General features: G+C 41.4%; 1 protein-coding gene across 7 annotated transcripts in view; it reads right to left on the bottom strand.

Moving 5' to 3' along the window:
- The window catches only part of STARD13 (StAR related lipid transfer domain containing 13), a 492,881-nt gene that overhangs the window by 56,973 nt on the left and 412,349 nt on the right, over positions 1 to 23,559 (bottom strand). For all 7 annotated transcript variants that reach the window (XM_074330029.1, XM_019736522.2, XM_019736521.2 and 4 more), the window contains 2 exons: positions 3,694 to 3,765; positions 1,236 to 1,317 (listed from right to left, as the gene is read on the bottom strand). In XM_074330029.1, coding sequence (XP_074186130.1) covers positions 1,236 to 1,317; positions 3,694 to 3,765 — 154 coding nt within the window. The remainder of the gene's footprint in view (positions 1 to 1,235; positions 1,318 to 3,693; positions 3,766 to 23,559) is intronic.

The following is a 23,559-nucleotide window of genomic DNA, read 5'->3' as shown; positions in this document are numbered from 1 at the left end:
TCTGGCCACCCTACCAGGGGCTCAGCGGCAGCTTGGTGTCTTTAGTCTAATTGTAGAGGGCGTAGCTCACTGGCCCGTGTGGGAATCGAACAGACAACCCTGTTGTTCAGAGCTCACACTCTAACCAATTGAGCCACCCAGCTGCCCCCAGAGATCATTTCTTAATGCCGCTCTATTTTCATACAGGAACCATAGAGTGACCAGCTCGTGAACACAAAAGTACACATGTCTGCAGATTCAGCAAGCCTAAGATTATTTACACACTGTCCTAACATACATTCGTCTCTCCTATCTCGACAAAAGTTTTGCTCCTCGTTACTTTTCTATTATACTACCATTTTTCTACGTCAAATGCAGAATCTACCAGAAAGAACACTGGATTGCAAGTTATTTAAGTACTGTGTGTGAAGGTCAGTGCAGCCCCTAACTAGCTGTGTGGCCTTGAAAATGTGACTCACCCCCTGTAACTAATATTTATCTCTAGCCCTGACCTCTCCCCAGGGCTTTCCATAGGAAACTTTGAATTTCTACAGACACATACAACACCTCAGGTGGCGTTTACTTGTTCAGGGATATTGATTACATTGGCATCTTTTACTGTTATGCAAATTATAATTGTTACTGACTTGTTCACGTATTCATGTTTTATTTCTCCAACCAGATTAGAAATTCTTTGAGGGGAGGGAATTACTCATGTGCACATCTTGGTCTTAGATCATCTATCACAAAGCAATGGCTTCAATATTCCAGGTGGCCAATACAATTACTTGAGCTTACACATTCCAGTTTTCTGGATATAATCACTTGACTTTGCAAAAACTACACCCAAGTTCAACATACTCATGGAGATTTTAAGGGACGTCCCTGACCACTCGTGCTGCCCGCTCCCCTAACCCACACATGGCCCCAATCACGGTCTCTAGCCTCATCTTATTTTACTTTTTTCATAGCATTGAACACTCTGTGAGATAACATCCCTTTCTCCCTCTCTTCTTCTCTCACTCACTCTATCTTTTCCTCAATCTATCTTCTGAAGCCTCCTACTAAGATTTAAGCTCCATGAAACCAGGGACTGTTCACACTCATGGTAGTGTACTTAGAAACTAGACCCATGCCTGGCACATAGTAGGCACCCAATAAATACTGAATTGTTGAACTCACCTGCCGTAGGGATGTAGTGATGCCTATTAGAAACTGAGCAGTTGAAATAAACAGAAATATTTCACATGATTTACCTGCAAAGAGGTTCTACAAGGTCCTTTTCCAGAAAATCATGATCGTTCTTGACAGCCAAAATGTTGATGGGAAATTGGGAATCTGAATGAGAGACAGAGAGAAAAGGGGATTTATCTGAATGGATACCCACATCTTCAGGTCTCCGCATTTCCGTAGATGTGACTAATCCACTAGTGGGAAGTGTGTTGGTTATGTTTAAGGTAGCAGGCACTTTTATTTCTATCGCAATACATTCCTTTAAGGTACAAAAGAAATGTGAAATATGAGAATAGCCAAGTGCTTGACGTTGGGTAGGAATGAATACTAAGTGACTGCATTTTTATAGCTCATCATTATCAAAACATTTGCCTGTATGGAGAGGAGCTTTCACACGCTCACCATTCACCTAAGGAGTAGGACTCGAACTTCTATCCTGACTAGTTCATGGAATATTCAGTTTGGCAGATTTTTTTTTCCTTCAGAAAGCAAATTTCCAACCATATCCAAAGCTCAATAGCCTCCAATGTTTTCTTTTGTAGCAAAATCTTGAATCACTTTAGAATATGAGGAAAATACTCAAACAAGTGACTCCGTCCAAAGAGAAGAAGGAATTCCACCATCATGACTCTTCTCCACAGGCTATTCATGCCAGCTTTGGAGGTCAAGGGCAATACTCAAGATAGGGTATTAATTTTAGGAACCTCATTCAAGGAGGAGAAAGTCTAGAGGCTATGGGCAGAACTCACAGTGTCAGTTCACGATCATTATCCCGCCATTCCTGCTCTTTCTCATTTTATATTTTGCGCTATTTCCACCTTGCCAATCATAATAAATCTAAGAATATCTAAATCTTAATGTGACTTCAAAACAGAAACAACTCTCTTCTGGTGAAAAGAGTAATGTGAGTAAATTCCAGATGGTGCCAGAATGAAGCCTGTCTCATTTTGCGGGGGAGGGAGAGGGCGGTGATGAGGAGTATGGGCTCGGAAGCCCAGCTGCCCAGGCTTTCAAGCCCTGGCTCGCCTACTCTCTAGCTGGAGACCGGGGCAAGGCACTTAACCTCTTCTGGGCCTCTGTCTCCTCATCTGTGAAATGGGGCTGATGATAATCAAAATACTCACCCTATAGTGTTGTGATTATTAAAATAGTAGTTACACAAAGTGCTCTGAACCATATCAGGCACATTATAAGCTCTATGTAATATGTGCTCTTATTCTTGTTACATTTACTCAATGAACATGGCTTAAACACCCTTTACTTATGAGGTATCTTTACTTCTTAGCCATTTACAGCTATTTCATGTTTAAATCACATGGTATTTTGAGTTTACCTAGAGAGTGTACATTAGAGTAGAAAATACTGTATAAAGGCTCAAAAGACTGAATTTAATTCTGACTTGTTTAACTTTTTACCTTGGAAAAGTCACTTAATCTTTTTGGGCCTCTCTTTCACAATCAGTAAATTGGTGGTGGGAGTTAGAAGTGAGGGTTGCTTTGGCCAATATAATAAGACCCCCCCTTTTCTGAAAGGGCTACGATTCATGAAAACTTGCATCAGAAGTTCTAGACTTCAAAGCAATTCAGAGATAAGCTCTTCTTTATCCTCACATAATTTAAGTGAGATAAGTAGAATATGTGTTTTTCTTTTAAACTTATAAAACTGAGACTTCTAGGTGAGTGAACAAGACATACCAATGAGGACAGGTTAATGTTGTTGATTCTGTCCATCCTACATAACTTTTATGCCAGCAGGAAGAGAAGTCAATACCGTTTCTTACCGCCGGCCTACATGGACACTTTCAGAAATAAATCCTCAGATTATCTCAAGTGCGCCATCTGCTTACTGTTGGGATCCTGACTGAGTCACTATATACACGGACTATCCGAGAAGCCTGGGTTATAATTTCAGGTATAAGTTTATTAACTGCCAATTAAAACATCAATGAAAGAAACTATGCCCACTAGCAATGATAGCATCTTACTGAAAGCCCCCCAAATAACATCTGTTCCATATTATATTTAAAATTTTTTTCATGTAAAATAATCAGGACTGAAGAAAGGTCTCCAGACAGTTAGTTTTAGGATTTCTAGGAAATTTATCAACAATGAATTTATTGTACTTCCAAGAAGACTGAGAGGAGTGAAGAGAAAACAAGGAAAAGAATAAGAAAGGAAGTGTAGAAGAGCTGGTGATGGCAGAACACGGAAGGAAATGGTAGAACTGGTTGGGACTGGTGGTGAAGACGTGATAAGCAGAAAGTTTGGAGCAGAAAGTAAAGTAGGTTTGGAGAGCAATACCCGTTTCTCAAGTGGCTTCAGTATAAGCCCTGGTCATTGCAAAGCCGAGGGGAAGGGACAGGAAAAAAAAAAAAAAAAAAAAGATTAAGAAAAGACTTGGAAGTCAAAACCCACCCCAGGTCAAATGTGCTTCATTTTGAATTTTTTCCCTTTATAAAGAGTGAAGGGAAGGCCAACCTACCCTCATATAACTGAGCGTATTGTGGGAACCCAGCAGCACGGAGCCAGTCGCATGCTTCCTTTGCTTCAATTTCTGAAAAATACAAGAAAGGGAAACACATAAATCCTAAGGCCACACACTAGCACTCTGTCTTCTTAATCCAGGAGAAACTGGTGAGTGTTGTGCAAGTTATTACAAAGCAAAATTGTTTTCAGGGAAGTCTGGAGAAGTAGGCCTACCCAGAAATGGGTGTAAAATGAGCAGGTGTCACAAAGGTACTTGTTATATGTCTAAGATTATCTCTAATGTCGATCCATAAATACTTGGATGATAACAAAACCACAGATTACAGAACACAAAGGCTGAGTTTCAGGCAGGGGAAAACATCTTTGTTTATACACCAGGGAACCAGGGGATCAGGGAGAAGGAGGAAATAGTTCCCTATGATCCTTGTTTTAAATAATTGTTTTTTAACTTTCAAAGATAAGGCTAAAAATATTTAACATTCCTTTATTCTTTTGCCCTTGGGGTAATGAAAGAAAGAATACAACTGGGTTCTATGAGAATGTATTTTTCTCATGAAGAAAACTATTACAAAAATCCAGTGTATTCTTATTTCTTTAATCTTACGAATGGCTTTAATTCCCAATGTCTTATAACAAGACGCTCATTCATCAAGCACATTAGAATGACTTCAAGCTGCAGAATGCAGCTTGGAAAAGTTAAGCTGCTTATCCAGAACTGAGACACCATTGGATGGGGTTGCTAGAACCTCTGAGGGCCAAACCCAGGAGGTTGGTGTGTCCTCTGGGTGACCGTTTTTGGTGTGGACACACCCACAGCACATGGGACCACCTGCCTGGAGAAGCTGTGGAGGGAGATGAGAAAAGTCTCCAGTATGTGAACCGGGTCACTTTTTGACCTTATGAATCCTGGACCATTTCCCAACCACATCTCTGTTAGATAAATATGAATGCAAGGGAGAAGAAGTTCATCTGTCAAAAGTCCAGTTTTCCAAAAGAAATGGAGCCGCCTGTTAGAACAGGCCCCATTCTCTGCTGTTGGGATGGAGCCCGATCAGGCCATTGCATTTCTTCTTCCTCTGATGTTCATTTTTCCCCACTGTCAAACCCGGACAGTACAGGTCATTTTTGGGTACCACTGCACGAAAACGATCTACACTGGCATCAGCTGTGGGTCTGAGCCTGTCTAGCTATGAAAGCTCAATGTCTATGCAGCATATTGATTAATGTGACAGAGCTATCTGACACATGCTAGGAAAACAGAACACAGGCCAGACCCCCAAAGGAAAGAGCCAAAACCTCCATTCCCCTCCCACTGATCTGGATGGACATGGACTAAGGTTTGTCATTGAATTGGGAAACAGAGCCTGTGGTCGCTTCTGTCCCCGAGTGCCAGCTTCTTTGGGCATATTGTAATGCACTGTCATTCTAGTGGTTGACAATTTCTAAATCTCGAGCTTTGTCTCTGACATAATTGTTACCAGCAGAGACCTAATATGCATTCATTCCTGCCATGTGTGCATCATTCAGAAATACCCAGGGCCCCAAGCTGAATATCAAGTCTTTGGAAAGCATCTCTGCCAGGTGGGGTGTCTCTGAGATCCGCAAGTACAGTGCAAGACCTTCAGCTGAATTGTACTGAACTGGCTATCTTCCCTTCAGAAGACACAAAGGGCAATTACTGTATGACTCATAAGTTCTATTTAGTACTCATTTGAGAGTCCTTATGTGAAAGCTTTCACTTGCAAAATCACTCAGATATTACAGGGATAGTAGGAAATGCACATTCTGACTGTAGCATGTAGAAAATGTGGTGAGTTACTAATGAGTCACAGATAAGCTGTTGCCTTCTAAATTTCTAAGTTTCTGACTTGCTTTCTAGTTCAGTGGTTAGTAATGAGGAGATGTCTAATTTCTAGATGTGCTTTACTTAGTTATGAACCAGCAGGTCTTAGAGGAGCACAGAATTCTGGATTTTCTATTTGAACTACATGAACAGTATGCCTTTTTCTATTTTATGATTCCTTTTTCTACTATGGAAATAAGCAGAAGAATCCCAGAGAGACAGACCGCGAAGAATAAACGGAGGAGACCTGGAAGGCAGGGGCTCTGTAGCATAGGAAGCTCAAAGGAGAGTGGGAAGTATAGACTCCACCAGCCTACGGAATGGGGGTGGCGTGTGGCTGCGATACGGGGGGAGGAAGGACAATGAGCTAAGGGAAAGATGGGACACAGGGGTCCTTATAAAAAAACTTGTGGGAACCAAAGACTCGGGTTGGGCACTGGAATAGGGCTTAGGTTAGCCTGGGAGATTTCGTTTAAAGGATCTCTAGAGCATTTTGTTTTTTTAATAAGAGCAACATAGATAATGAACTGAAATTCTACCCGTACAAAAACATGCATAATCAAATCTTAACCAGAACCCAGCTAAATCAAACCCTCAAACAAGCTGAGACTTTTAATGGGTAGGCAATTCGCTTTCGGTCTCAGAGTCAGATGACAACAAAAACTGCAATTAGTAAATCATAAAGGAGGAGGAGCCATAGCCCAGCCGTGACCCTGGCTTCTCACCATCGCTCCTCACCTCCCACTTGCTAGCTATTCTATTTCTGAAATGTCTCTCAACCACATCCCCCCCCCTCCCCCACCCCCAGCTGTAGGCCCAACACCCTGGTATTTCAATTTAAGGGCAAAATAAACTCTTGTTTGCCACCAGTGACCAAGCAAACAAATAAAACAATCTGGCATAATTAACCACTATCAAATTTGACCTTGCCCATCCAGTTGAGTTGGAGAAGAAGAAAAGAGCCTTCCAAATCTTCTGATTCTGCACAGCCCCTATTAAAATCTATCAGCCAAATGCTAGTGGTTTCCCCAGGGCATATTACCCTTGCTGTGGCCAAAATGGCTGAAGAATGAAACAGGAGTCGTTATTGCCAATGTCTTCATTTCACAAAGATCTACCTAATAGGATTTAAATGACATTTGAGGAGGGTCTGAAAAAAATCTCTTTTTTACTGTGCTCTAGCTGGCCAGCATAATATGTAAAAACTTTAAGGGTCATTAAAATCACATTTTGACAGTTTTATTTGTTCTCCTTTGGCAACTCATAGCTGCCCCTGTAGCAGCTTCAGGGCTGCAAGGAAAAACATCAACTTGCTGCATGTGTCCTGTAGAAACTTAAGTGTAGGGTGGAACCAGAGAATGTCCCAGAACAGAACAGTCTGCTGACCTCTACTGTGGTTACTGCAGTACAGTATGGAGAAAATTCAACCTCTTGGGCTTAGTATCATGATAGGATTTCAATAAATTTTTTGTAATTATTATATGTAAAAATCATTTCTGTTTTACTCTATAGGTTATCTAGTTTTGCTTGCCCAACACCCTTCCCTACTTCTTCAGATAACAGAACCTCTCTCTATTAAGAACCTCTTCTGTGTAGTTTAGGTGGGGCTGACACCCCTCATTGTCCCAACCATATTCCTTGGCCCTGTCACCACCACTCACACACGATGACGTGCTCCTTAAGGGCACCCCCAACCCCTTAGTCTAAGGAGACCAAAGAACTTCGGTCTCCTAAGTCAGCAGTTGTGTCCACTGGATGAAAAGGGGGAGATCCAGTTTTTCAATTGGTAGCTAGATCTGCACGAAAACCAAGCAAACCTTTTCACTCAATAAACCCAGAAGAAGGTTTGGTGCGAGGAATATTCTTCTGCCACACATCTGTGATTCTACTTGAGGGAAAATCACTTGTTTTGCCTCAGTTGCCTTTTGTACACGCTTAGAACATGATGGGACCTCTGTCCAGAGACAGACACAGTGGAGGAGGGCTGTGTCTCCCCGAGAAGGTACACGTCAATGGGCGTGAGAAAAAGTCTGTGGAAACTAACCACAGCCTGCAACGCTGGTACTAAAAAGTATTATCATGTTTCTTGATGATACATGCTCAGGGGGAAAACTTATAATAAAAAATACAGAAAGGCACAATGAAAGAAAAAAGTCAACTCTTGCCCCATCACAAACACACAACTCAATATATGTTATTTGTTAAAGTGGTGATATGGTCATATCTTTGGTTGACGACTTTTTTTCACATAATAATACATTGTGAATATTCCCCTCTATAATGATATTGTTGGCAAAATGGGACATTTGCTTTGTTTTGAGAATGAAGCTTATTTTTTACATACGTGACTTCTGAATACCACCAGAAGGTTATGACATAAAGTCAAGAGAAAACAGTTAGTAGGACCGCACCAATGCAGACTGATTGTGGAGGAGGCTAGAAGTTCATATGACTTAAGAGATTTACAAGCTGTTTCTTTAAAATCATATCATTTAGTGAGGTTTGGATGCAGTCAGGTGGACAAGGCTCCAGAGGCCCTTAGTCAAGTAAGTTCTATTGAGCTCAGCAGATCTGCTGCCTGGGTCTGCAGGTCTCCTCTCAGGTTACAGTCTCATCGACTTTTTAAACTGGTGTTTCTGGAATGCCTGGGAACAGTGTGTTCTCCCAGCTAAGCATTTTAAGTACATTTTGGTTTACATTATTTTCGGCATAGCAAATACTTTTTCCATAGCTAACCCAAAGGAATACTATTCTTTCTCAATGACCAAACATTCTAATTAGGGCCAAATTAAATTTTATTATCATCAGAAAACTAGCCAGCTAGGAGAAACCTGGTCTACAGTGGAGAGTTTATAAAATCACTACATACGAGCATTTATGTTCTTCTTAAGACTCTCTCGGAATTTCAATGGACAAACTGGCTCCGATTTAAGTAGGTTTTCTTTCTTAAATTCTCATTAAAAGTGCTCAAGAGAAGTGGGGAAGAAAAGACATCGTGGATCTCCATGTGATTTAGAAAAGCAGGCTTGAGAATAGTGTTGTGTTTTTTTCATCTACACTAGCTAACACGGTGGGCACCCTGAAAGACGACGAGTGACTCAACCAGCACAAGATGTCTGCCGTGGTTGCAATTATCACTATTAAAATATATCACAGGTATTAACATTTCAACGGGCTCACAGCCGTAGGCTTAGGATGATTTTTATGGCTGAGTTAGCTTTGAGTTAGCTTCATTATTAACGTACTACTTAAGACGAATGATTCCTTTGTCTTCAGATGGAATTTCTCAAGTGAAATCCTTATTACAGAAGGTGTATTTATTTGGTCATACACAAGACCAATTTTGTTAAAATCAATGCTGGACTATCCATCCTGCAATCAATAATATTACATAGACAGCCCCCCCAACCACCACCACCACCACCACCACCACCACCTTCTCCCCAGGAGGGCTTTATAACGCTGATCACAGGTGCAGGATGGAAAATCAAGTTCTGTAGTAACGACAGACTTTGATTTAGGTCCCATGTCATGGTGTCAGGCTACATGTTTTTATATAATAAGTTATATACATATTATGATGTAAAAAGGTCTAAGTCTTAAATGTATACCATGTATAATTATTTTTTAGTGTGCATAACATTTTCCTGACATTCTAAGTTACTAATGGGAGTTAAAAATATAGTTATTTAGAATGAATTTAAGATTATTAACCATGGAATATTCAAATAAGTGGAAAACTAATAAACACTCATTTTAGCTCCCCATACATTAAGGTGTCTTCCTTCATGTGGAGCAAAATATTGTGCTGTCAGCTGATACATAACTAACTATATAAGAAAGAAATATGGGAGCTGTACATATCCCTATGACACCTAATTGTACTCAGTTAACACAGAGATTCATGGCTCTGTTTATGTGTATTTCTCTCTGGAAAGCAAGAATTGCAGACATGCTGAGACAAACTATTCCATCACCAATTCTTAACACCAGTCTTACTTCCCAGAACTCGTAATACCTTCTGCAAGCTTGATTCATAGCAAATCCAGTCACTTAAAAATCATTTCTATTATTGTAAAAAGAGGATCAAGCAAATTCTATACCTAAGTACTAGGTCTATTCCTAGTTACTCAAGGATTGTTTTAAATTACTCTTTTTCAGCGTGCTTGGGAAAATGATATATAAAGATGATAAAGAGTAGTTTACATAAAAATAAACTGATTTTCCCAACCATGCTAAAAAAGTGATTTATATAAAAAATTAATATTATTTACATAAAATTACTTTATAATACATAAAAAGTACTTTATATATGCTATAATATATAACATATATGAGATATACATAAAACAATTAAATTACTGAATTAAACTTGTAATAAAAACATATACACACAAACATATATTTTTTTCCCTTCTATGTTCCCAATGATTTCCTGCTCTTTCCAGTTGCTGTGTAACTTACAGTTCTCCAGCTGGGAAGCCTATAATTGCCATCCCATTGATGTCCAGTTTGGCCATCTGACCCACTTTGGCCAATGAAATGTGAGCAGAAGTAAGGTGTGCTGGTTTCAAGCAAAACTCTGCAAGAACTATCACCTCACTCTGCCAGCTTTCCTGCAATTCTCGCTTTACCACGAGGCTAGCCTGTCTCAGACAGAGGCTAGTCCTTCAGCCTGGCTCCCAGAATGAGGACACAGGGAACAAAACCAGCTGCTGACACATAATGTGAGCAAGAAATAAACTTTTGTTGTTTTATACCACTACAACATGGGGCATGATTTGTTACAGTGGCATAATCTGGCAGAAGCTAATTTAACACAGCTGCCAGCCATTCATTCTATAGATGAAGCACACAGAAAGCACCAGAGACCTTGACTTCAACTTGAAACTGTTGCTGAATACCCATTGGGCTGTCATAGAAACGACCACCACCCTCTCAGCGATCATTTCTGCTCCCCTGCCCAGGGTGCATGGACCAGATGAATTAAAAAAATGTCAACGACCTTCCCTATTCATCTCTCAGGTGCATCCACAGGTGTGAGTGTGTGCACCCACAAGGGTGACTGTGTACACTCATATTCACAAACACATGCACTCTTTCTCTCTTGCACACACATACACAGACCACAGAAAGTCAAATGTTCAGTTGCAACTGAACAACAAAACCCTTCCGTTTACATGCTATCCTTCATGCCCACACACCTAATAATATAAAAAAAGAAAAAAACGCAACGCCCTCCAATCAATCTCCTAGAAAAAGCAGAAAATATCTGCTCCACCAGCCAAATAGTTTCTGACCAGATTGTTTTGATTCAAGTTTTCCATGAGGCAGAGTAGCTCTTTAGTCTCCTCTTTCATTTGGTACAGATTGTTCCCACCAGGCGCTTGTGGTATTTCTCAGGGAGGCTGCATGCAGACACAAGCACATGAACATCCCCAGTTTTTCTGAAGTTGTGGAGCCAGTGCCGACCACTAAATCCCAAGAGATCCTCCAGGATGAAGTCAGTGAAGCAACTAAAATGTAAGGTAGGGGAACTGAGAGTTGATTCAGACAATTAGAAAGAGGGTCAAGATTTGCAGGCATTGGCCAAAGTGCCTCCACGTTGACCCATCAAGACAATAGAGAGTTGGATAACCTTTCTTAGGACAAGTATATGATATTCTGGAAATGGTCTCTGTCTCTAACGCAGCTTCCTTGGCTCCTCTTGGAAAGATGGAGAGTAAGAGTTTGTCATAGTTGACTTGATGTTGGCTTCTCAGCAGAAGTTCTAACTTCCACAAGGTCAGTCAGACTGCCAGTGTCAGAAGGGTCCTTGCTTATTCACTTTCTGTCATACCAATGCCTTCTTGCCTGGGGAAGAGCACCTGCTTTGGACAAGTTCCACCACCACTAGAAAGTCAGCTTTCTTGGCTTTGGACAGGTAGTCTTCTACCCTATGTTGCTTTAAGACTTTTATTTTTTAAATGTAAAAATCATGCATGTCTTTATGAAATCATACCCCTTCTGTGTCTACTTCCAGCCATATCTGAATGTCGATACTTGTAAAGGCTTATCTGCTATTTTAGTTGCTTAGCCCAACTCTTTTATAGCACTGGGTACTCCAATTACACCAAAAGCTTTCATGATATCTGGGAAAAATGTACCACACAGGCATCAAAAGAAGCACAGAATCTGTCAGCATAAAATCACTCCAAGGATCCTGCATACCCTCTTCTAGTCTTTCACTCATCGCAGGGCTCGCATGGCAAGATACAACATCACCGAAGCTTCTGATTTCCACTCAAGGCTCCGTGAATTTAACTTCTCAGCAACTGTAATCCCTGGATCAATGAGAACTAGTGTTTGCTTAATTCAGTCCCAAGAAAAGATGTGCTTATCTGCTTATATGTAAAAACTCGATAGTGTATGTGTGTATGTATGTGTGTATGTGCTTTAATTTTAAATATTTACCGGGATAAAATATATACTGGAGAATTTTCAGTGTGTCTACGCCATTTTTCTGGAATGCTTTCTGCTTGTCTGCAATGGCAGTGCTTTTGTGAATGATTTTCTAAACAGACATCACTTGTTCCAGAAAGTAAGAACCAGATGCAAGAAATTTAAGTTTTTAGTAGGGTTTCAGCTATCGATTCATTTTTCTCCACATTCTTCAAGGCCAAAGACGGCTGAGCTTAGAGGTTTGCTCTCTAAATACTGAGGTTTTTATTTTGCAGTCCCTTAAAAGACAGTAGCATTATATATGCCTTTTAGAAAACAGCTTAAAATGAGTTCAGGTAGTTGAAATAGCTTTACCTGATTTGGTACGGGGAGGAGATAAAGCTCCCAACTGAAGAGGTGGAAAACTTAACTGGCGTATTCATCAGACACAGTGATACCTTAGTGATTTGCATTACACTGTAATCCAACCACATGGCACACTGATAGAAAGTCAATTGAGGCTTCCCATAAATGCGCCCCCAAATGCAATCAAATAGGTTTAAAAAAGTTATATAACCTATAAAAAAGTTTTAAAAGTTTAAAACATGCAAGTTTAAAAGTCTCTGAATAGTTTCATGTATATAGTAGATAACTTGGAATTTTAAAGACTTCTTTGGACCTTAATAATTATTATCAAAAAAAATCTGAGATGGACCTCTTGAAATTCTAAGTGTAAGAAGACAGTATGAAACGGCAGAAGTATGTGTCACGTAAACACACAGCTGCTTCTAAATGGAGGTTCAGGTCACTCTACCTTATGCAATATGAATGTAATTTACCTGACTAGCTTGGGGCATCTACCAGTTTTTATTAATGTGGTCAATATGAAGGTCTTGCACAAATTCTCACTGAATTCAGATACAAAAGAACCATTTCCCCTAAGAACAGACTTGAATAAGAGATAACAGTGACAAAATTACCTCTTACATGAAATCTAAACCTAAGATTTGAAACGCTGCACACAGGCACACAAACCAAGGCTAGTGTGCCTCAGTGAAAGGAAAGAACACACACCGACTTAGCAACTTAAAAGTGTTACCAAGGACCCTTTAATTACTAACGCACCAGCACACTGGCACTAGTAAGGTTTGTGGTGCTACTGGTTACCTGATAACATTGACTTCTGTGCACCACTCAGGCTGGCACATCTGTAAGAACCAATTCCAGGACAGGCTGAGCATGGAAAAGCATTGTGCTTAAGCTGCATTCAAGGAAGGCAGAAGGATAGAGGAAAAGATTTCAAGTAAAGACACTGTGCTTATTCATTTTTTCAAAAATCAAACAAAAATAATTTCAATTTTCTGATACTAAGAAAAATGGAAAGAAAGAACAAAAGAAAATAATAGAGAGGGAGGAGGGAGGGAGGGAGAGAAGGGAGAAACAAGAGAGAAAAAAAAAAAGGAAAATTTGCTATAATTCTACCCCCTAGAGATTGATTACCATTTTGTTGGCACATAGTCTCTTTTTCTTTTTTTATGGAGATGTGTATGTGTATCGAGACTAAGTATACTATCTATTTTACATAATCTTTAAATGAAATTGTAATCTGCTTTTTTCATTTGACAACACATGTGAACCTCTTTCCAAGCCAATAGATGTCCTCAAACATTCTAGATGACTGTAACATTCCTACCACCATTACTTGAAAAAGCATCCTCTTTTATCAATGTAGGCTTCCGTAATCATGGGCTAAAAATAATAAATCCAGTTCTCTGGAGGCTTTCATTCTAAATAAAGAATTTCGCCAGAACGTGCATCCTGGTGAATGTATTTCAGGGAGTACTTCTGAGTTGACATTTCTCATGTTATTTTACATTCTGGATTAAGACACATCTCATATGGTTTTAATTTATATTCTCAGCAGACTTCAAAAAGGAAATTCCAAGTGGAAGTTTATTCATTCACCAGAACTATGTTTAAATGATGCTACAGGGATGTCTTAAACTAACACAAGTCAGGAAGTTCAAAGTCAAGGTTAGATCCCAGAGCATGTTCCCACCTCTTCCTTCTTGGTATTTGGAAAGTGGAGATTTTATGTAGCAGCTGTTCCACTTGTCTTTGACCTCCTTCCCATGTATTCAGATCATTTCAAAACTTTATGTAATAAACTGGTATTTTCTAAAGGGTGTGGCTGAAGTTGCAAGGTTTCCCTTAAAAAACAAAACAAAACAAATATACTAGACCAAATAAAGAAAAATTCCTCATCTTGTTTTAATGACTAGATGAATATTTGGAGTCTATGTGACTCCTCAAATCCTTTAAATAATCAAAAGCAAAATGTGACCCAAATTTCTAAAATTAGCAAATTCACCAAGAATGCATCTCTTCAGAACAAAACAGTTTTATTTTAGTGCAGGGTTAATGTTATGTCTTTAAAGGGGAGTTTAAAATGAAGAGATGTTTCAATTTAAATTTGTTCTAAACTAATGGCATACCTGTTACTTAGATAAAACTCAAGTTTCTTCTCTTGGTGAATCTTGATACTTAGTTGTATGCATTAACTTTTTTAAAAGACCTGTCGACTTGTTTAGAAGATATTCCCTTGTTTGAGGGCATAAGTGGACCAACTGGACGAGAGCGGTAAAGTGACCCTGCATAAAGTGAGTAGACACAAGGGCTGAGTGCAAATCCTGGTTCCACTTGTCATTGCTTTCATGACCTTGGGTAGGTTAACTACAGCGTGTCTTAGTTTTCTACCTATAAAATGGGAATAAACAGCAGTGCCTACTTTAGAGCGTTGTCAGAAGGCCGAGATGAGTTATTGCCTGCAGAGTGAGTATCCGAGTACCTGGGCATAGAGTTTTCTAAGGTTACTACAATGGAGGGCTTATTGCTACTCCCCATAATGGAAAGTAGTGGTTCCGATGGTCTCTGATTCTCTCCACTCAGCTCTCCTTCATTTGGCCTTCAAAAGGAGAAGGCATTCGTCTTACTGATTTATTGAACAGACATCTGTTGAGTGCCCACGCTGGCTGCGAGAAGCCTGCTGCTCAGAGCCATGGGGGGAGGGACAGCTGCGGGCAGGGTGCTGCCTGGCGGGTGTCCAAGCCGAGCATGGACAACAGAAACACATCCAGGCATTGCTACAATCCAAGAAATCAAAGCCTTCTGGAGCAGGGCAAAATCCTCCAGGGAGCAGAGCAAGAGGGGGCATTTCAGATAAGGTGACCAGGACGAGCTTAGACAGTGAGATGAGATTTGAGCCAGAAGATGGTGGGCTCACTGGCTCTTCCTGGAGCAATCCCTCTTCTGTCCATCCACTGAGGCTGTGAGTCCTGTGAACTTGGTGACATCCTAAAGTAGATGCTTATGCTCCTCCATCTGTGCCTGCAGGAGGGGCCAAATGCCACCTGTCCCCTACATCCAGATACCTCTTATGACAGGAATCTAACAGGCAATTCACTTTTTACATTCTATAGATTTCATTATACTCTTTCCCTCAAATAATGTTGTATCGCAGGAAGCCATGATTCTCATAATACAATGCTGTTTAATGAAGATGTAATGAGAGTCATAAATGAAATGCGACACTGCAGAAAGTGGCAGTAAGGGCCCCCACAGGCTGTTGTTTCCAGGATATGAACACCATGTTGGGGGAAACAGTCTTGTGATGATAGCTTACAATGTACTACCACTTAATAAGTAAAATATTAGCAATCAGGAACATAATATTTCAAGGGCATCATATGTGGGGATCTCAAGGGCAAACATGTTTAAACATAACCAAACACATTAAAACCTTGAGAAAGAAGTCTGTATCAGACATGTAGCCTTCATTAAGGGAAATGCCTTCAGAAGATTCTTTTTCCATGTTATGAGAAAAACAAACAAAGAAAACCTGAACAAATAAATAAACTGTGAGCAAGGGATATGGGCTTCCTGTGGAGTAATGACTGGGAGAAGGTGGGGGTTAATGTAGAGCTCAAGGTCATTCATTGACCTCACGAGGTCATGAGTCTCCCACCTAGGTTTCCTGTCAGGTCATCTCCACTATTAAAAACATCCTAGGTGTGTATTCAGGGGTCTGCTTTGTGAGGAGGCAACTGGGAAAGTAATTCAAATACTTCAAACCATTTACATTTAAAAGCAAAGAAACATTTTGCTCTTATGCTTAAAATGATTATAATTAATGTTTCATGACTGCTCAACAGTAATGCCGAACAGAAAATTTAGAAAGTTCAAAGTCCTCTTTGAACATTTTCCCCCTCAAATAAGAAATACACACACACACACACACACACACACACACACACACACACACACATTTTTTCAAAATTGCGATGAAGTCTCTCTTGCTTAGGCATGAACTAGAGGTTCTTGACCTGGGGGTTTTAAATAGAACTCCAAGGCCTGGAAAGCCCCTGGTATGCAAATATTGTTATGTAGGTGTTTTATCTGCTGTGGCTACATAGCTGTCACCAAATTCTCTGGTTCACTTCTCCTTCCAGTAAGGCACTCACATTTAGCCCAGGAAGGGGAGAGCTTTCTGCTTCTTATAGGCCGAAAAGGGGGCCAGGTTTCCCTTGCTCTGTTCCCGGTGGAACAACCACATTTTGATTTTGGAACTTGGAGAGATAAATGATCTTTCTGTCTCTGTCTCTTGTCTCTGTCTCACATGCAAATGTATAGAAATGAACCTGCGTTCCATAAACATATCATAAGTAAAACGGCAAGCACCCTTAAATAAACATGTGGGATTTTGTATCCTCTTAAATTATGATGTTGCAGGTAGATAATCACCAGATTGGAAAACAGATCATATCTTTGCATGTCCAGTTCGCCTGGAGCAAATGAATGTTGACTGAAAGAGTAAATGAGTATATTTAGAGGAAAATATTTATAGCGTTAAATAGGCCAATAGACACGTAAACCATCTTTCAGATATTCAGGTCCCTCCAAACTCCCAGGTCTCTTGTAAATATGGGAATATGTATTGTAAAAGTAGTTTGCAAGCTGTAAAGTCCTGTAAGGAAATGGGGTCACATTATTCTTCTAGCTGTGATCTCCCCCACCCCTCTGGGAGACAGGCCCCCCCACCCCGATACCCTGGGCAGTGGTGTCTTTGTGGGTGCTGCCTGGGTTTTCTGAAGGGCAGGACATAGGATGCCGCCCGAGCCCTGACTGGGAGAGTCATGTCTGCTACCTCGATCCCCTTCCCTTCCTGTTCATGGAATGCTTGGGAACTCCAAGGGCACAGATTGCTGTAAAATTTAGTCTTGGAAGATTAACCGCGAGAAAAGATTTTCCTGTTTCTTACAAAGGAATTACTCTCCCTGCTTGAGATCTTCAAACCTGATTGGGACGTATTCATTCCTGAGAATAATCAGACACAACCACAGAAAAAGAATATTGTAGGACTTTCAAATGTTTCGATCGCAATCTCTAGTATAAAACACACTTCACAGAGTTGTGAACATGTCCACACCTGCCTGCGCACACACAACACATACACACACAAACTGAAACAAAGTTTCACAAAACAATAATTGCACTTTTTAGATATGCAGTGTCACCTAACATTTCCTGTTCTCTTGTGTTAAAAATTGGTGGGTATATCCGCTGACTTTAGGACTGCCCCCTTCCACCGTTTAAAGAACACTGTCCAGATGATACTCTGTTACATAAGAAGCATCTGATTAAATAAATGAATAAATGGAATGCAGTTCTAACAGTCTGAGAGCTAAGGTTCTTCCTAAACTCCCCTCCTCTCCTCCATTCCCCATATTCTCATAACGCAACCCTAAGACCTGCTGAATTTCTCTCTTAAATGTACGAGTATTGCAGCAGACTCCTTACCTTTCTAAGATGCCTCCCTGTCACCCGCAGAATAAAGGACAGGCCCTTTCTGGCTCACAGTGCCCTCCCTCAGCTGGCCCTGCTGCTTCCGGGAACCCCCGGCCCACTTTGGGTCCATCACATGGAACTGCCTGGAGCTCCCCAGGTGCGTGGTGCTCATTCACAGCCCATACATGTGCTTAGGCTGTCTTGCTTCCTTCATCTACCATGTTCCTCCTCCTTTTTTGCTCCTGACTTACGCTCATTCATCTTTCATCAAGATTCAGCTAAGACATCAGCTATGGAATCCCAGGTTAGCCCACGCCTCCCTGGACTTCCCTACATCTACTGTCATCCGTACGGGATTAGACTGAAATGTTCTGGTCACATGTCTGTCTCCCCATTAGAACGGTGGCACTTCAAGGGCAGGGGGTGCCTGATGGACTTTGTGCACCTTGGTACCTGGCCGAGCACGTGGAGCTCAGCGGTGGGCCATGCATGCTGAACTGTGAAGGAGCTGAGCTCTGCTTCTGCGCCAGGTGTCTCCTGGGCGTCTACCTTTCACTGACATTGCTCTGCATTAGTCCCAACCAGAATGCATCGCTGTTCCTTAAGAGCAATTTCCAGCAAAGGGCCTCCAGGTTGCTGTTGGTCAAAGGCCTTCGTGGAAGGTACCTGTGCTCACATGAAAAATGCTCCTGAATTTTCTCCTTCCCTGGTTTGATTGAGGGAGGCTGAGGGGCACACGCTAGGTCTTCTTAGTTGTCTGCCCCATTTGAGAATTCTGCCACTGCTGTTGCTGGGGCTGTGGTTGGGCTGTGTGCCAGCACAACCCCCATCTTTATCAACAACAAATCAATGACATGGAATCTCATGCAACCTAGAGACCTTCCAGATATGGATTTGGAATAGTTCTGGGAAGTTGCATTTGGTCCAGAGTCATTTCCAATCTGGAGGACCCTGAAAGAAGGAAGGTACTTCTGCTGATGAGCAAAAAGGGTTAGGTCCCCTCATGAGCAGGTCTGAGGTCTAGTTCAGTCTGCACCACCCAAGAGGCCCCTGGATAACCCCAGGGGAGACCAGCTCCCCGAGGCTGCCCCACTCAGACCTCCAGGGGAGTCGTCCAGCCAGTTCATGATGGAACCCTGGGGATGTGGGTATGCTTTTAATCAGAGTAGAGTAATGCCTCCCTTGAAATGTAACCACACTAGAATAGAGTAGTAGAGTAGAGTAATCCCTTCTCTTGAAATGTAACCACGCTCAGCTATGACTATTTTGGTTCTCGGGAGCAGAGGGAAAATGTGTGATGTGCTCTGGTGACCTTCTTTTAGGTGCTGGACTTAGTTGGGTCTGCCTACAAGGCCCTCCCCTTTACTCTGATTAAAGTTTTTTTTTTCCTTGAAGGTGTAGTATGTTGGAGACATCCTCCAAGGAGCCTTCCCTGAACCCTTCTAACTAACACTTATGGTCTCCACCACTCTGTGGTCTCTGGCCATTTTGAATTGTTATTTGACCATTATATGTAACCATGACTTCCACCTCTTTGTAGTCTTAAAGTCTGAGCACAGTCAATTTGTAAACAGTAGGGGCTCCATACAAGTGTATAACGGTTGTAGCTATTACAGCAACTATGAATAACCAACATAAAAACAAGCTTGTATGTGGGCATCGCTGACGATGATTGATGACGACGATTGATGGCTGTTGTTCATTTCTAGAGATAGGAAAGTAGACAGACCTGGTGGAAAGGAATGAACACCTTCAAGGATAAAATAAAGGCAGGAAGAGATAAGGGAAAGGAGACAGCAAGTTGAGATCTGAAACTTTCAGAGACAAAGTGCGGCAATGGAGAGTAGCACAGAGTATGTATGGGTTTGCTGTAGGCATCCCTGAGCAAACCGCCTTACATCTCAAAGTCTCAGTTTTCTCATCTGCAAAATGTGCATAATGTTACGTACACTCTGCATAGTTGTGAGGATGTGAGAGAAACTCCAGGACAAGGAAGGGCAACCCTGGTCCCCGGCACAGGGCTTTGGACTTCACATTGGTTGAACAAAATGAATTATGTCAATTGACAAAAAGCAGGCACTTAAAATTTGAGCCATTATCATTACCATGTTTCCCCGAAAATAAGACCTAGCCGGACAATCAGCTCTAATGTGTCTTGGAGCAGAAATTAATGTAAGACCGAGTCTTATTTTACTATAAGTAAATTTTACTATAAGTTACTTATAGTAAAATAAGACCGGGTCTTTAATGTAATATAATATAATATAATATAATATAATATAATATAATATAATATAATATAATATAATATAATACTATATAAGACAATGTAAGACTATGTAAAACTATAAGACTATAGTAAAATAAGACCAGGTCTTACATTAATTTCTGCTCCAAAAGACACATTAGAGCTGATTGTCCGGCTAGGTCTTATTCTGGGGGAAACATGGTAACTGAAATGAATACTTTTCACATTTTCCTCTGATGTTCTCAAATGGCGCAAGAAAATAAGCAGATGCCCTCAGTGATATTTCCATCCCTACAGAGGACAAATCTAAGATGCCCACACTTGTTTTAATACAAAAAGCTTTCCCTCAGATTTTAAGTAAACTGATGCTCCGAGAAGATGTGCTATCCTGTGGCTTCTTAGGCTCCTGGAAATTCTGCCAGACTGAGGAGGAGGCTCTGAGGTAAATTTGAAGAGAATTTTCACTTTTAGAGAGATGACTTACTATTTGTAAACAACAGCCTCCCTGCACACAAGAAAAGGTGGGGTTCAGGCACATTCCGACTCACTCAAGCCACAGTGACTTTACCCTGGACCCAGGGGTCTGACTAATGAACGGAGAGACATACGGCGACTGATCACTGACAGTTGGCTAAGCTTAAAATCTCAGGGTAGAGGCAGACTCTGCTGAGCGACATAAAGTCCTGGCTTGAAAACAAAGGCCTTCTTAAACATATTTCCATAAAGTAGGAGATCTCATGTTCTGAGGGCAATCTGTGCATTTTATTCAGAACACAAGCAACATCCTGCAAAAATAATCTCAGAGCTAGAACTCCAATTTGACTCACTCCCCTGCTTAAAACCCTTCATCATTCCCAAATCCCTCCAGCGTAAAATCCCAACTTCTGAGGACAGCTTACGTATGATTCTTGAGCTCAGCATTGGTCCCTGGCACGTTCTTCTGTGTCTTGGCTGCCCACGTGCCCTGGTCACCAGTGTCATCGAATACCTTGCAGTTCCCTAGAATGGACACCGTCTTCTCCACCCCATCGTCTGTTCCCTGGAGGTACTTTTCCTATGTCTAGATTGCTTTGCTCCCACTTTATCTGACTACCCACTTCTTCTTTCCCCACTATTTCTTTAATTCGCAGCTTTAGTTCTACCTTCCCTGCCAAGTGCTTCCTGACCACCCCACTCCGGCCACACAGGGAAGTAACGGTCGCCCATGTCTCCTTTGCACCCTCTGTGTACCTCTGGCCCAGCACTTACCCTGTCACTGGAATTTTCAGTTTACTGTGCTTTCCTGGTTCCCCCGACAGGCATCGTCTTTGTATATCCTGCACCAACATGGTGTGCAACACCCCCACGGCGTGTGGTTAACATGTGCAAGGCCAATGGAGGCACGTTCCGACACAGAGGCTCGAAGAAACTTAGAGCAAGGAGGAGTCCTGTCTCGTGTTTCCGGCCACTGGCAGCGGAGAAGAACCTCACTGCTCCGCAGTGACCCCTGAGGCATCAGCTAAGATTCCAAGCCTCCACACTTCCTTTCCTCACTGTTTTCATTCCCATTAAAAAGGAACACCATGGAAGTGCATCACACACTCTAAATAAAGTCGCAGGGAGAAAGGGTTCCTTTTGGAACAGAAAGAACCACACACTTTCTAATGAATCAAACCCCTACATACAATTAAAACGTGAGGTGAAGTCTGTCCTACTTCTTCCCAGTAGCAAAACTCTCCACACGGAAAGAAAGGCTCAAGAGTTCCAATGGTTCATCTTTTGTTTGAGATTTCTGAATCTTTTCTTACATGCCCTTTAAGTCATCAACATAGTTCAAAAACATTCCGCAGTTGACTACAAGTAGCAAAGATAATGATGTTTCTTCCTTCTTTGTACAACAAAATACCCTCATAGTATCACGCACGTACTAATGAAACCAGGTTCATCACCTCTTAAATTTTATGCCTCTCTTCTGTCAAGTGTGGTTTCTCCTGACAGTCTGAACAATATATTATTAATTACACATTCCATAACCTCACTTATTTCATAACACAATAATAGTATCAGCAGATTTAGAGGATTTGAAGTTAATAATCTCAAAACAGCAACAGTAACAAAAATTTCACACAACCTATGTTTGACCGAATTCTAGGTGTTAACATTTTCTTGGGCAAAATGGTTTCTATTAGCAAAACCCAGAGAACACTAAACTACCAACCAATTCTGCCAGAAACCTCCTACGAAACTCTGCTTTGAGGATTTATAGCCATTCTCCTTAGGCTTCTTATTGATACCTTATTCATTCCTCCGATCATGCGGCGAAAACAGATGGGAAACACTTCACAGCAGGGCTTTGAGATGCTTGTCTGGGAAAGCGGGGAAGTACCACTAATGCTGATGTCATTGTCATTTCTGAAATACCAGCCCTGGGCACTCTCCCATCAGGGGAACTTTTCTAATCTGGAATGCTCTCTCCCAGCCTTCCCTCACTACCCACTCACCTGACCCCTGGGGGAACCATGAGTCACTTCCTGTCCAGTAAACTTATGGCTAAACTTCCGCTTCTGTAAGAATCTGAACTGAGGGGTGTGATGAGAAAGACTGTGAGGGAGAGGGTTGCCTGGAAGGGAGGCAGAGGGGAGGTGGGGGTCCCACTCCAGCTGCATCGGAGGGTGAGGTGCACAGCAGGCCAACGCTTGATGGTTTAGGAGATAATTAGTGCCATCACAGTAATCACCAGAGTCTTGCATGGTTTAATTATTTACCTCCAGGATCCTGACTCTACTCTTCCCCTTTCCACTGCTTATTTGCAACCTCAGAAAGAATGGAGGGTGAAAGAAATGAAAAAGTCAATTCACCAATCTTACATTTAAGTCTGACTGATTGGGAAAATCTGAGACCTAATGAAAAATAAGCGGTTGGATGGGCATCTATTTTACTGAGACTAAAAGTTTCTTCTTTGTCACTAATATTAATAATTTGGATGCAGTACATGAGCTTTCTAGCTCAGTTTTTTATAAAATAATTATTTTTTCTACAGTACGTTTTTTTTTTTGTTTGTTTTTTAAGAACTTCAAAATAATATTGTGGCAGAGACGAGTTAAGTATTTCACAAACACCCGGGGGGACCATGACTAGCAGCACCCCCGCCCCCTGCCTGCAGGTAGGTCATGTAAGTGGGTAATCTGACACATGACCTACCACCCCTCTATCCACCAGAGATGTCCCAGTGCCCTGGTGACCTCAGGAGCGGCATTAGAGGTGGGGGAGCCTCAGTCAGCCTGGATCTGAAGCAGTGTCTTGTCCCCAGTGTGAGTGCAAAACAAACTTTTAGTTGGTTGAGATACTGTGAGGACAGGGATTTCTGCCTCATTTGATGTTGAATCCCCAGTGGTCACCTTACACTGGAAAGGAGTAGGTATATGGCCAATGTTTATGGAATAATGAATGTTTAATGAGTCATAACAGGATGTACATGAAAAATCAAAATGCACACAGAATTCTGAGAAAAATGTCTGCAGATGCTT

The sequence above is a fragment of the Rhinolophus sinicus genome, linkage group LG04 (assembly GCF_036562045.2).
Source record: "Rhinolophus sinicus isolate RSC01 linkage group LG04, ASM3656204v1, whole genome shotgun sequence".
NCBI lineage: Eukaryota > Metazoa > Chordata > Mammalia > Chiroptera > Rhinolophidae > Rhinolophus > Rhinolophus sinicus.
Note: the sequence above shows the minus strand (reverse complement) of the source record. Positions and strands in the feature narration are given on the sequence as shown.